This window comes from Pseudomyrmex gracilis, unplaced genomic scaffold (genome assembly GCF_002006095.1).
Source record: "Pseudomyrmex gracilis isolate BER0280 unplaced genomic scaffold, ASM200609v1 scaffold_53, whole genome shotgun sequence".
Classification (NCBI taxonomy): domain Eukaryota; kingdom Metazoa; phylum Arthropoda; class Insecta; order Hymenoptera; family Formicidae; genus Pseudomyrmex; species Pseudomyrmex gracilis.
Genome location: NW_018020637.1, coordinates 275,463 through 291,228, shown reverse-complemented (window position 1 = coordinate 291,228; position 15,766 = coordinate 275,463). Strand labels below are relative to the sequence as shown.

At 40.2% G+C, this 15,766-nt stretch overlaps 1 protein-coding gene across 4 annotated transcripts in view; it reads left to right on the top strand.

The window, feature by feature from the left end:
* LOC109853674 overlaps positions 1-15,760 on the top strand; it is a 29,476-nt gene extending 13,716 nt beyond the window's left edge. For 2 of the 4 annotated variants that reach the window (XM_020426008.1, XM_020426009.1), the window contains exons 2-9: positions 4,870-5,326; positions 5,870-5,949; positions 6,624-6,858; positions 12,304-12,421; positions 12,741-12,897; positions 13,018-13,171; positions 13,343-15,047; positions 15,493-15,760. In XM_020426008.1, the coding sequence (XP_020281597.1) occupies positions 4,997-5,326; positions 5,870-5,949; positions 6,624-6,858; positions 12,304-12,421; positions 12,741-12,897; positions 13,018-13,171; positions 13,343-14,818 (2,550 nt within the window). In that variant the 5' untranslated portion in view covers positions 4,870-4,996 and the 3' untranslated portion in view covers positions 14,819-15,047; positions 15,493-15,760. Of the gene's footprint in view, positions 1-3,153; positions 3,534-4,869; positions 5,327-5,869; positions 5,950-6,623; positions 6,859-12,303; positions 12,422-12,740; positions 12,898-13,017; positions 13,172-13,342; positions 15,048-15,492 lie in introns of those variants that run through there. The other 2 variants (XM_020426007.1, XM_020426010.1) reach the window with 2 other exon arrangements.
* Positions 15,761-15,766: the final 6 nt, after the last annotated feature.

Sequence of the window (15,766 nt, the reverse complement as noted above, 5' to 3'; positions counted from 1 at the left end):
CACACACAAACAAAAATACAATTTTTACAAAAAGAGTTTTCAACAACAGCGACGTTTATGTAAAAACCTCGCGTTTGACGAAACTATTGTCAGTGGATAACAACGTGAATCACTCGAGAGAGACCGCGCGAATCGCATCAGCGCTCTTTCGTGAGTCACTATAACTGCAAATAAATGCTATCCACATAGCTGCGGTTTGATACTTTCGTGCGGCCTTGTGCGGACCGGTGATATTTTTTCTATCACTTTTCAATGACTTGAACAAATACGCGCGCGCGAAGGTAGAACTCCCCCGGTGACGTGAATAATAAACGCCTGTATCGCGTTTATAATCGGTGATTATTTTTGCCGAATTTTTTTTCCCCGCACGCCATTTTTTCCCTACGTTATTTTTTACCAACACAAATACGCCTTTCTCGGTATCTGCAACATATTATCAAACGTCACGCGAAATAGCGATTAAAATTTACGACAGCAAAACTAAACGCCAAAAAGTTTTGATAACGGCAGAATATATGATTCAAAACGAAGTGATATTTTTCGCGCGCGGTCCAGTCTATATACGGAGAGAAGTATTAGAAGATCGAAAGCTACTTCCTCGCGGAGAGCGGTCGTTTCTCGGGAAAGATTAGAGAGAAAGGTGTAATAAAAATTTTGTCATAAACTCGCCCGAACGGAAGTGCACGACCGAAAGAACGCGAAGGGAACGGGCGCATCTAACGGCGAAGGAAGAACAAGAAAAAGCGACATAAAAGTCATCGGATCCTTCCTTCTTTACGAGATATCAGGTCGATAGATAATCTTACGGTGTTCGTCGGTCGGACATTCAATTTCGTAAATGGTCGCGGCGGAATCGCGCTGCGCTCGTAAATCGTTGGTGCCTTATCGCGCGATTGCCAGCCGACTAGCTTCTTCATTCCCGATACGTCGTCTGACCGGCGGCGAAGGGGCGACTCGATCGTGTGTGTCGCCTCTCTGCTCGTCGTCCACATGAACGACCGGAACCGGAAGCGGCCGAGCGTGAATAATACACACACGCTTCTCTCTCGTTCGCCGCGGGCAACGCGGACTGCGCATTAGGGACGCTTTTGTTACGCAATACGCTACGGAAAGCGACATTGGTGACAATCATCGAATTACACTGCTCGTGAGTACGCGGACGGTCGCGTCCGTGCTGCTGCAGTTTCGTGTGATCCGCCGCGGATGCTTCCTCCGATTTCCTCGCGGCGTGTATGTATTTCACGATGTAAACGGCGCGTCGTCACGCGCGCACGCGATAAAGACGACTGATCGCGCAAGTCTGCGCGATAATGTGTCAGCGATATCTCTGTGGGCAATTGTTCAAAAATGAAAAAAAAAAACAAAAATACGTTGCATGCAAGATACCGAGGATTTAACGCGGAACTTTGTTCTTTTTCATTACTTCTCAAAATCACACATACTTACATTTAATGTAATTTGTTTTAACGCAATTTTTGAGGTCACGGATTAGGATTCTGAAGAGCTAATGTCGCGATAAAAGTGGATAAAATCTTGTTTTGTTTGCAACACAGCAAAATCGAAATGAGTTTTTCTCTTCTGGATATTCTTTGCGCTAAAAATCAAACTCGCTGCGACGTCACAGATTTCAACTTTCGTCGCAAACCTCGACGGTGTCACTCTCGATCCGCGAACAATTGACGTTAATGCGCTAATTCAATTCGCTCCACTGACGTGACTGGATGACTTGACAAGTTGCCGTTAATACTGTGTGTCATTGTTTTTATGCGCACAAGAATACCATTTGCCTCGAATCGGAGAAATCTGAAATACGCAAATCTCATCGTTTTAACCGGGTCCGGGTTAATCAACTGACAGATGTAACGCGTCTAATATTAATTTCTAAATTTGTAAATGCAGGTTATATGTGGCATATTTGCTGTTTAATTAAATTCTCCATAGGCTTTAGAGACCTCTCTGGAGACTGCTGTCCAAACTTCTGAGCGAACGTCATATTCCCGCACATGTCGAGTTCAGCAGAGAGAAACAACGTTCGTGTAATATACATATATATATATATGTATATGTATATGTAATATATGTACATGTATTTCCCATATGACTTACGTGTTATTCTCTGCGTTTAAATTGAGCGGGATATTTTTTTTTTAAGAGAAATATCGACTTTTTGTGTTCACACGCAGCGTGTTTGTAATCACCGATCTCTTATTTACGCGAAGCGATAATTAAGTTAACGCGGGAAAATCAGTTGGAAATACGAAATTGAGACAACAACACAAGTTGAGGCTAACACAGAGCTTCGATAGCAACGCGAAGCTTATATTTTGATAAAGTTCAACCGCCGGAGTTAGCAAGAGGAAAGATACGATATCTAGGTTGGGGCGCATATATAATTAACTCGTCTCTCTGGCACGTATAGAGATGACCCGCTCGCGAAAGAAGGGAAAGAGAAACCGGTGCACTCTAAATACATCGGTCGCGAACGTTTTTAACCTTTTGTTACAAAAAGTTTGTTTCGAAAACAGTTTTGGAGACGTATTTATATTTATATGTGACCTGACATGTGGTGTGCGCGCGTCCCCAAAAACTTTTCGCGTCTCTTTTGATCCACAAACTCCGTTTGAGAGTTCGCAGACGAAAATAAAAATAGATTTAATTGAAATATTTCGATTTCAATTTACTCTCTTTCTCCCTTTCTCTCAAGCTCCAAATAAAATTTTCACGTAAATGTGAAAATAAAAAATTTATACAATTTCGAATTCGATCTTTTTGTTTACACCGGTGTATTCTGAATCGCACGCATATTATATAAATTACAAAAATGTAGACGTCGGTTACAACAGAATTAATTTTGAATCGCGCAAATTACTTGAATAAATATTTACGTACACATATGGAGAGACCTTCGAAATAAGCTCCGTATTAGCTCCTGACTACTTGTGAGAACAACGTTCTCCGATCGTTTCGAAAACGCGTCCTGTTTACTCGACGCGATATATAAACAGATTTGACCTATATCAAAGACGAGGGGTCACGAGACGAACGTGTGGATTTGAATTTATGAAATTGACTCGAGCCACACTCGAGGATTCAGGTGAATCATCAACGGAAGCGAGAAAGAAACGAAAGTCGCGAGGTTGACCATGTTGCTTTCAGACGCCGCGTGTCGTATCGGCTTGGGGTCGCGTGCGTGACAGCGGCTTAAGGCGCGAAAATAGAGTCTCGGAGCAGCGTTGCTGCTCGGTTGTCGTTGTCGTTTGACGGTGTGCCCGAACGAACGCGCCTGCTGCGCGTTTAGTCGCCGACTGGAAGCATCCGCGAGAAGAGCGAGTGGTGCGACGCAGTTTGGGCTCGACACGCGTCCGGGAGAATAACTTTGAGGAACACGACACGCGTCGCAGCGGAAAACGATTCGTCACGACGAAAGAACCCGACCCGGAGCGTCGTCGTCGTCGTCGTTGTGTCTCGTGACCGCGAACAAGAGTCGAGGAAGAAACGACGCGGATGAATCTGACGGACGTAGCGGTTGTGTTGTAAGGAAGAGAACGTTAAAATAGTTTATTGCGCAGCGAGATAGATTTTGGTTTTGTAAAGCGAAACACAAGTGAGATAAAAGAGTATTGTTATTTGGTGAAATATTCAATACCAACTGCGATTGCGCTACGTTATTATGTAATGACGATGCAAATGAATTACTTTGATCGTGTGATTGAAAAACAAGAGATCACGGCGATTTCGTGAGTTTGGTCTCGCTTATATAGATTTCGGATTATAATCTAATCTCTCGTCTCTCGGAAGATATCAATAGCGGCTCGACGTTATTGCGGGTTTAATTGAATCTTCATAATAAGCTTCTTGTGCAATCCATTAAATGAGGCCGCAACCGAGGTCGCTGGCAGGCATTGATCGACAGATGACAGGCGCACACCAATCGAAAGCGCTCCACTTCGAATTTTCGATTTCGATTCGTAGAAAAATTATTTTCGCCACGCCATTGTCGAAAATTTATTAGTCGATCGATCAGTCGAACTTATATATATATATATATATATGAGATTTGATGTAACTGTTTACGTTGTACCATTTTCTATATTGATTTTTGTATGTTGACGAAAATAATTACAATATCGTTTCAATTTTTTAATAACATTATTAGAACCACTCGAAATGAACGTACATATAATATTTTTATCAAAATAAGTCAAAATGACTCCTTGCGCTTATTTGCTTGCACATCCTCTTTTTTCTCTCGTTTTGCTTTCTAAGGTATAATTGACGGAATAGCAATCCAGCTACATTAGAGCTTGCATATCGCGTGTTGCTTAATGTACATTTAATATTGCTTTGATATGCGATTCGCCTAACGATAATTCTGTTATTGCAGTTACACTCGAGTTTATTTTTATTTATATTTACTTACATTTTATGAGAGAAAAATACGTTAGAAATCTTAGAAAAAATTAAGAAAAAATAAATTAAACTCAATCAACTATATATTTCGATAAAATTCGAAGAAAAATCACAAAAACAAAATGTTTTTAAAGTGAACAATAATTACAACAAAATTTCGAGACAAATCATTTTGACCTTTGTGGTAGTTTTGTTAACAACGATGAAGAGAACGCGTTAAGTAGCTTTTTTTTTTTTTTAGAACAATTGTTCTATATATACCTGTTCCAATCGACTCATCAAATCCTTAACGAGCCCGACAGTCGGTTTCGCTGAAGACGGCTTAAATTACTCACGTTAGCTCCGTTTAAACAAGTCTTTCAACCGGTTAAGTCTTCTTCTCAAGCTGTGCGCGTTCATAGCTACAACACACATTAACAATATCAGTCGCGTATAATTTTTATTATTTTTTTGTTGCAGCTGGACTCGTCGTGTTGGTTCGACGATCGTCGCAGAGTCTTCGAAGAAGTTCAAGATTTCGCGAGCGGTAAAACGTTCCCGTTGCGAGAGAAAGAGAGACAGAGAGAAATAAAGAGACGACGCCGCGATGGGGACGAAGATAAACCACCAATCGACGATGGATATCATCAAAGACGAACCGCGATCGGACGAATTGCCACTCGCGATGATCGACAAAACGGGAATCGGCGAGATTTTAACGAGACAAGCGATGGCCTGGTGCCAGTTGTGGTTGCACCCGTTCCCCATAAAAATGACGTTGAACAACGTCGGATTGTTGACGGTCCTCCTCGCGATAATATCACCGCGCCCGCTTATTTACAGAGTCATTTATCCGATTTTCAGATTAGTCTTTGGCACCTTATATCCGGCGTACGCTTCGTACAAGGCGGTGCGTACGAAGAACGTCAAGGAATATGTGAGTACGAAAATATAAAAAAAGAATGTTAGAGACACACAATATTCTGTTACACAGATTTGTATGTGTTGAAGATCGAAAGTTCATTTTTTTTTAATAACAAAAGAAATTATGTACACACGAACAACACGAAGTACACCAACTGATTCGAATTGGCTTTTAAAAAAAAAGTTTTTTGAAAAAAAACTAACGGAATACAATAAATATGTTTTTTTTATCAGTTTAACACTTTAACGATATTTAAGCGGAGAAACTACGAAGGATAAATATTTGAGATTTAATAAGAAATACATATTTGAAGTAAATTAAAAAAAAAAAAAAAAACTCGGTGTATTTGCGTTGCTACACTTGATGTGAGTAGTGTATAATTGTACACGTGTGCTTGCACATGTGCAGACTCCGTATCTCTTTATTTTTTCTTTATCCATTTTTTCCTCGTTCTTTCACCGTTTCCATACGACAGAAAAAGACACAACGCGAATACATCACCTGCGCTATTTTTTGTTACACTAATTAGATGCTCTAGAATTTCTTTGGTTTCAGGTCAAATGGATGATGTATTGGATCGTATTCGCGCTGTTTACATGCGCGGAAACATTTACCGACGTCTTCTTTAGTTTTTGGTAAGAAAGATAGATATATGATTGCCTATTACAGAAAAATTGTGTTTGTAAAATTCTTACGTCTAACATTTTATTCAAATACGACCGGTATATCGCGCGATGTTATCGAGCGTTGAATCTTGGAAAAATGGCGCGCGAGGGCAAAAGCGAGAGGCCAATAAACCAGCTGCGAACCGCGCGGTCTGAAAGCCGTCATTCTTACCCACGGAGAAATTCCGAAAGTCTAATTTTGGCCGAGATAGATATTGGCTTACATGCACTTCTGAGGATTCTGCTCTCCCTGTGCTCGTCCGCTTCGTTTCTCTCCCTCGTTCGTTCACTGTTATCTCTCTCTCTCTTTCTCTTGCTTGCTCGACGTCGGGGAAGAACATCGTGCCAGATCTCCCTTCATACTCGGATTACAACCAAGACGGAAACGAGTTCCCGCGTATTTCTGGCGTCGAAATGCCCGATATCCTTCCCGGCACATTCGCGGCTTTCCTCCACGCTCACGTTATAGTCGAAGTTTTCGTCTCGCTAATTCGAATCGAGTAATTACTGAATGCACCTCTATGAAATCACGCGTTTGCCTCATGCGTAATTATTATATTCTTTCAACGCCAAGAGGGAGAGAAAAGCAGCTTCGCGTTGACTCGTGCGAACATTTTACACGTCCCGATGTGTCTGTTGTATAGGTTCCCGTTTTACTATGAGATTAAAATCATCCTGGTATTGTGGCTGCTGAGTCCGGCCACTAAAGGTTCCAGCATTCTTTATCGACGATTCGTGCATCCCGCGCTAATACGCCGTGAGGCCGAGATCGACGAAGCTCTGGCACGCGCTACCGAGCAGGGTTACACGGCGGTGTTGCATCTCGGCACCAAGGGTGTGAATTACGCCACCACGGTTCTTATGCAGACCGCCATCAAGGTAAGATTTTACGTGAATCGTCAAAAGAATCACATCGTTGTCGTACAGAATGTTCCGAAACTATCGTTATCACGTTTTATGTTTTGTTTGGATATTCGTTAATAGAAATCTAGTTATATATCTCGAAGAACGCGTAAGTGAAAAGTGATAGTTGAGGACACTTTGTGTTGCAGACACAAAGAGAAGTGTCTTTCAGAAAATATTTCGGAAACTTTTCTTAATTTAACGCTTTAGATATATTTTTTTTTTTTTTTTTTTTAGTTCACGCACACGTTCGTTATTGAATATTAAATTGAAATGTAAATTATACACACGTAATACGTTAAAAATATTTTAACCCCCCCAAGTAAAATGTCTCGTGCGATCTCGTAACTTAACACCAACTTCTCTTGCTTTCACACATTGATTTACGCATAAAAACTTCCAAACTTCCCTCTCAGTTTGCCGCTCACTAATAATTTTTACGTATTTTTGATTTTTTGTTTTCGTTCTGTCCCATCCGCGTTCCCGCACGCCATCGTCCTCTCACTGTCTGCTGCATCGCCGTCTTACCGCCTAATCAAAAATTCGATCATCGCCATCCGCAAAAACCACCCGGTGGCAAACACCGAATTACGCACCTAACTGCCGCCCGATCATCGCCTTAACCACTGTGTCGTGTTGCTTAAGAAATCTGTCTACACCGAAACGTCGTCAACCGCACAACAAAATTTCGCCACTGATCCGTAAGAACAACGAACTTTATCACAATAACTCGCCAAATTACTGGGCGACCTATGTAAATTGTCGTTAAAAAACAAAAAATTCTTAAAATTCAAATTGGCTTAAAAAACATTGGCATAAAAAATCGGCGTTGTACGACAGAATCTCTCGATCTTATGTTCGTCCACGACGAGCTCACTCCCCGATCGCCCATCAGACCTGGCGATTTCTAGCTTAGCCAACCCCAGTTCGGCGACGAGGTTAAACAGCCAGACGGACTCTCCGGACGGCAGCGAGAACTACACGCCGTGTGGTAATGAACAGTGCGATGAATTAATCAACAATACTGACAAGAAAAGTCACTGGCTATACTGCGATCAATCGACAACGGATGACTCGGAGGATGAGATGGATGTCGTGGCGGATGCGGCACCGCACGTCGAAGAGTCAGACGAGGAAAAGTCGGACGAGGAGAAGAAGCCCGTGTTCAAAACACCCGAGAAAGATCCTCCGAGAAAAACGCGGAAACCCAAGAAGGAGCGTGTCACCGCGCCCACCAGACAGCAGAAGACACGTGCCTGTCGCCAACAGCCAAAACAAGTCTTTGATGACGACTTCAGCGATGCGGATTTCAATTTTGCTAACTGATCTGATCGGAGAGCAGATGTGTTTAAGATAATGGAACAAGGTTAAGTACCGCTTAAAATCTCGGAAACAGACCGAAGTAAATCGGCGGTGATGTCAAGGGCACTTGGTGACACTTCTCGTTGAAGACGAGAGACTGCGTGTAGTTTGTATCTGAATTATATATACGAATAACGGCATTTGTTATTATGCGAAAACAAAAAAATCAGACCGATGACAGAATCTTCTGTGTGTTATACACTTTATACTGATTTTTTTACGTTGTATGAATTGTTTTTTTTTGGGGAGGGGGGAGTTTTTTATACGAATTTGCAAAGCGGAATTTTCTGTCGCGGATTTGCGATAAATATTTATTAAATATATTACAGATAATCTTCTTTTGGGGATATGTCTTTTATAAAAATGTGAAAAAAATTACATTTTTGTGACCGTTTAACTGTACATATAACGCGCAATACATTTTCAAGCGACAAACAAAAGTTGTTCGATATATTAGTAGATAAGTCACAATAAAAACGAGATGGGTTTTGTAAAAATTTATACATATATAAAAATTCTTGTTGTTTGAAGACGAAATATTTCTGAAATTATTCTCTCGACAACAAACGGAATATTGGGAGCAAGTTTTAATTACGTACGTATTTTTGATCAAGGTAAGAAGTTCGTCGATCTTTGTACTTTTTTACGTGTACTTCGTTTTCGATTTTAGCAATCGTGCCGACAACGTGTATCTTACTGTCAGAGGTCCTTGAGTATTTCCGCAGCTATTCGAACTACGATGTCGAAGAGACGAGAGAAATTGTATAAGATTGTTGTCTCGCGCAACTCACATCGCGAAACAAATTAGTTTTTCCACGTGCCACCACTTGGCACTTAGAAACACTACTTGGCAAAATCCGTCGAAAACTTTCTTTTCGGTCTACAGATTGATCTCTAACATCTTGGTTCAGTCGAATCATAAAATTGATGCAACTATCTTGGATCAATTGTCATGATATCTATTGTATCTTCGCGTCAAACGTAGATTTTGAGTGTAAAAAGAAAAGTTTTTGACGGATTGTATCGACTTAAGTTTTCGAGTACCGGAAAACTACTTCATTCGACTAGTAGCTGCTGAAGCGTGTACTCAAGCCCTTTAACAAAGTCTTAAGTATAATCGATTGCACCGTCACAATTGATATCTCAATCAGTTTTCGTCATATTGTGTGCACATGGTATTAGCGTTAATGATGTCAATAATCGAAGACGACAATTGATTGTCAAAGAAGTTGCGTCATAGCACACAGATTTTATTCGAAAATCTGTAACTAATAAAACGTTTCTGAGTCACGTAACATTTTTTCTTTACATTGTATCATTTTTTTTTTTTTTTATTATTGTATATCTTTGTGTTATATTCTCTATATATAATATATAAGTTTTGCGTGATATTGCAGCTACAACAGTTAGTTACTTAGGACTAGCTAACGCGTGTCATTTAGTATTACATGACTTTAATGAGAACGTTTTTTTTTCTTATTATCTTTTTTTTGTACGTGTGTGTATAAAAATGTATAAAATTAAGATTTACACAAAAAAAAGACATCGAATCTCTCTTAGACTTAATTCGACTCGTTAGTGTGATTAGAAATTAAGCATCAATTTTCGAGTGTTATTTCGTGTGTTCAGTGCATCAGATTTTCTGTGATTTGCTACTTCTACGAGAAAAAAAAAGAAGTATTCAGCGATGCGAAAAAAATCGTGCGTCAATACAACGAGACTCGGGTAGCGAGCATACGTCACTTTGACATCCTAAATTGACATTATTATGACGTAAAAAATGATGACAGTTGATGTCATACAAATTTCTGACGTTATTAAAAATACATATATCATATTTCTTCACGTGTACATTTATAAATAATTGACAATAATTGGCTCTCTAAACAATCCGCACGTTAACACAATAATCAAATGAAAAGAAATAATGAAAAATAAAAAAAATTCTCTCAGACCAAGGTTGGTAGGATAGGAGCAAGGACGTTAATAGCTTGGTACATGAAATTGTATTAATAATGCCTATAAAAAAAATAATATATCACAAGACAGTAAAAAATTTCGAAATACGTCATAAAGATATCTGAAGGACGTTTAAATTGTTTTAGTCATCTCTTTTCAGATATCTTTTTCGTCTTTCGGACTTTTTGTGCTGTTTCAACTTAGAAAAAATGCAATTTCATGTGTAAAAACATCAACATCTCTGCCTGTACATGAGTTACAAGATCGAGATTCAATCCTTTATTAGTAGTGAGGTTTTTTTCTTTTTGTTGTTTTTATTTGTTATTGTTTTTATATGCGCTAAAATAGAGCAAATTATGAGTTATTAATATACGCGTCTAAATACTTTTAATAACGTAATGCTTTCACAATAATTTTACGTCATAAAAACGCTAATCGAATGATCAATTTGGAACGTCAAAATGACGTGCTATCTGGAAACGAACAAATTGCGCATTAGTATAATTGTCATTAGTACAATCGCCATCAGGGTGGTGGGTCTGTTCGTGTTGCTCACACTTTTTCACAATTTATTACTCAAAACAAGACGGATGTGTTTTCATACTCTGGTAAGAATAGGAAAACGAAATAAAGCGCAAAAAGGATGAGAAACACTTTGTAACGGATTCTTTTGTATCGTCGTTGCAACTGTTCGTGTGCGCGATCATTCGTCATCTTCTCGTTTTTGCGTTTCACCCGCAGAGTTACCGATAAACGTGAGTGCAACTTAAAATGCGTGTGCTTTTACGCACAACAACAAAAAAATGCCGCGCGCACGTAGAAAAACATATAGCAATAAAAACTCATTCTCTTGTGTGTATTGACGAGCGAACAGAGTGAAGATCTTTCTATCGGATGCAGCGCCGATAAAACTGTTCATTGCTGTTCGATATTGCTAGTTTGTTTACGGAGATGCGTAAATTCAGAGCGCAACGCAATTTTTTTACGAATGTATTCTTGTGTGTGATAGTTGACTTGTTTTTTTTTCGTACAATATGTATATGATGTTCGCCCGCAATTTAAAGCATAATCGTAGCATTTGAAACGTACCACTACGTGTATTATGGCGGTTGCAATCGAACAGTCGTTTAAATTGCATCATATATACATGTTTGTTTTTTTTTTTTTGCGCATTTTGGTCGTGTGCGAACTATTAGAAATCATCAATACACTCGGCAAAAAAGCGTGCAGTTTTTGTCTTTGTGGAGAAACAAAGACGAAATATCTGAACGTAAACAACAAAGGTGCTTTCCCAGTGTCAATTATTGCTGTCATATTTTTACGTGCGAGCCCCCCTTTGCGTCGAGCTTAGAGAGTAAGATCTTTTTGTACCAATCCCAAAGATTCTGATTCTTATTATTATTATTATTATTATAAGTTGATTTCTTTCATCGAATAAAAAGTATTACTCAGACGAGAGCTTTCGACCCTCTGATTTTTGTTTGCTCCTGTCTCCCAGTATACATCGCTCGTCGCGTAATCCGAACGGAGGATTTTTAATTTTATAATTTGCGCATTAATTTGTTTCTCTCTTTTCTCGATAAGCGAGACGCACCCTTTTCAAAACTCGCAAGTTCACATTACGTTTAATATAAAGAAAACTAATCGCGCGAGCTTAGCAGCTACACAGATACGCGACGTCATGTAATACAAGCATCATCATTTAAATTTACTCACGTATCGTCGCGTGGACGGCGGCGCGTGTTTAACAGAAAAAAAAAAAAATGCGTATGTGCACGAACGTTTGAGAAGAGAGACGAGAGACTCGCCTCTGGATTGATTGTGTCGAAATCCGACGTTCGTACAGGCGTAAGGGGAGTTGATCCTCGCGAGACCGATGAGACACTCGGGGCAGAGATAACACATTAACATCTTTTTTGTTGGTAAGACTTTTTATTTTGTTCTTTTCCTTTTGTTTTCAATTTATTTAAAACAACCGAGTTTCTCTCGATAGAGAAAGAAAACTGGTACTTAAAATTTTCGCGTGACACACAGATAACGACGCGACGATCTCGTTATTCCTCGAGAGATGCGTCTATAACGAGCGACTTTGTTTTCTAGGGTGGCGGAGGGCTCGTGCAACAATTAAGGAAGAGTTACAGTCTGAGCGATCTAACCGGCGAGAAGGAGGACGAAAATAGAAACACACCCGACGTGCGTGACGAGACAGACATGGAAGGTAACTGAGTTCTCGCGCGCGTGTCTCGCTTGAGAGAATAAAATCATCGATATTTTTAGTAGAGGGTGGGGGTAAACGTTAACTTTCACATTTACGTAATATAACCGAACAAAGTTGCAAATTGTTTTATCATTAATTTTGCAATTAATTCTTCTGTATATTTAATACGCATGTCTGTGGACGTGCGTGTATCCGTTTTGAACACATGATCAAACTTTCATACCGCGAAACAAGATGTGCCGACCAAGAGACCTCGAGATATTGCAGTGATTTAATTTTGAGAAACAAATAAGAAGTTTTCGTGATTGTACTTTTGTAGTTGAACCTCGTCGAAGAGAGCACGCCGGCAGAAGAGGCTACAGTCCTCGCAGGACCCAGTCCAGCAGCAATGCGTCCCGAGTGGAAATGTATTTCTCCGAGGTGGATGTTGATGTTCGACAATCGCGGCCTAGGGAACACGTAGCTAGCACTTTAACGTACGTATGTCTACAGCATAATTCGCGCACTTCCAACTACTAGTAGAGAGAGGCCACGTTCGTTGTTTAATAAAGAATATCGATAATAACCGATAGTTTTTTCTTTTTCTGCGCACGTAGAAATATAAGGTCTTCGGACGACATATCTAGCGGTTATAGCAGCGGCGAGGCGCTACAGTCTCAGCGTACTCATGCCGACTCTTTGGTGAGAACATCGAGCGTAGGTGCGAAGACGCGCGTGAAGCCGCGCTCAACCGCGAAGAAGACGCCAGAAGTAAGCCGATAAAAAAGTAGCGCAATGTAGAAATCAATATCTGTTTACGTACACACACATACACGTTGCTCGTTCGTGAGTAAATCGCACATCGTTTCTTTGACGATGCACAAGTTCGTTTTAACACGTTTTAATGATACGTAATCTTTTCTTTTGTTATGGTCTTTGAAGGACAGGGACGAGGATTTCGACCGCATCGTTCTTCCGTCTCCCGAAAACATCTCCCTCCCGTCGTCCTTGAACGTCCTAACTCCCGAACAAGCAGCCGAGCTTTTGCTATTGTTTTCCGAGATTAGTAAAAACCGTCCGATACGCGAATTCCCCGTTAAATCCGCGAACGAAAATCGATCGGTAACTAAAATAAGCGAAGATAGAGAATCGTCGTCGACGGAGTCGAGTAGCGATTTTGTCGACACCGATCCACCGGTTCAAGCAGACGTGCAAACGATACAGACCGTGGAGATAAAAAATATCTCGATGGAAAGTGTGTCGATACCTGCAGTACTCACAAAAAACACACCGGACAAAATGAACGTCGTCGATACGTCAATGGAGGAATTGAATTATCATCGCGATAATGAGCCTAATACATTGCTCAAACATATCGATGACAAATCGGAAAACAGAAGTCGCGAAGATTCTCTCTCTTCTCCGACTCCCACCGCAATCGTTGTTGATAATCGCGAGCAAATAACCAGCGAAATTTGTCAGGAAAAAATCGACGAACTGAAGCAATTGTTGGACGATGCGCACAAAGCTATAACGAACATCGTGTCCTCTCAAGAAAAATTGGCGGAGAGTGCAATTGCGATCGAAAACAACAACTTAAGTGTGTCATCGGAAATGAAAATTGATGACGATTTATCGGACAATAAGTCATCTCGCGATGGTGAGATTCAACGTTCACCCACGCCAAGTTCGTCGAATAATCTCGACGTGGATAATCGAGCGGGGAAGTATCACAAAAAACCCGCTCCGAAAACTCCGCCGGGCAACGAGGCGATAAATAACGAAGACGAAATTGAATCTCAAAACGCTCTGAAGGCCACTTTGGTCATTAAAACCGGAACGTTGAGAACGGTTTCGAACGCGGACGTTACGAAAGATATTTTCCTAGCGCACGCACCGGATTCGACGAAGAAAAAGAAGAAGTCCCGATTGCGCGCGAAGGACGGCTTTTCCAAATTATTAACAATCCCGAAAAACATCTTTCACAACGCCTTTCACAAGGAGCAACACGAAACCTCGTCCAAAGAAGAGGATTCAAGCTCCACGTTTTCCGAGACCAGCGGATCCGCATCGAGATCGAACAGTATCGGGTCCCAGGTGTACGCGGACGGTTCCGCGAAATTATCAACCGCAAAGCGGGAAATGAATGTGGAAGAGATCCCGTTGAGACCGGAGGGCAGTACTAAAATATCTGACATAAATATAAATTATTCTTCGTCTGTTGAAAAATTGGACGTTACGCCCGCAACTTCGAACGACGTCAAGACGGATCTTGAAAATAAATTCGCGAATAAAACAGCAGACGACAAAAAGAACGTGGAAAATTCTGACAATTGCGAAAAGAATGTCGAAAATAAAAAATCCGGCTTGGAGATGCCTTTTCACAGTGGCAGGAAAGAAATTATAACCGATATTTAAAAAAAAAAAACACACATTTTCTCATAATTAATAACTTTTTCAACTGTATCGAATAGATGATTTATGCCTATTTTTTTTTTCACGTTTGACGGCTTCGAAATTGTTAAAAAACAAAGCTTGTTCTTTCTCTCCTTCCATTTCTCACACACTTTATAGATATCCACTGCATCCTATGAAATGAAAATCCAGAAATCCGGCCAGAAGAGATGTGGACCGATCCGTTAAGATCGTATGGAGACTAGTTTCTGAGTGCCTTGTTGATTCCTTTTTTTTTTAATTATAACACGTAACTGTCAACGTTTTCCCTTTCCTGCATGTAATATTAATCGATATGTAAACATTTAGATATTACATGTTAATTAATCCGTAATATTTCCCGAATTGTACATTACATACGAATGACTTTTTTGTTTAAATAACTCGAGGATTTCTAGCTTTGCTATACTTATATTAAAAATTGATGTAAAAATTGATTTTTATAACACTCGTGATATACAGCTGAAAGTTTCACTCCAAGCCTTTATAAACTTTCACTCGAATCGTGCTTTTGTTCCGTTTGGCGTCGCTGACTACTTTTCGTTGAAACAAATGGCAAACAAATTGACGACGCGCCATTATTTGACAACAAAACTGACGAAGAACACGCAATAACGTTATACATTTTTATATTTCAGATAACGAGTTTCGCTACCTTACCCCGCAGCAAGAAGACAAGTAAGAAAAAAGTGGCATGAAACCTGTCTGCTGCTGACCGCATTACGGAATAGAGACCAAGTCTCTTACATCCAAATAAAAATATCCTCATCGTCGTGCGAATCTAATTCCGCACGAGAGATGTAACGAGCACATTTATCGGTCAGCAGCGAATAATCGATGATAGCGATCGAAGCAACGCGTTGTACACAGCTGTGTATGGTCTCTAGCACCAATATTTTTTTTTTTTTTTTT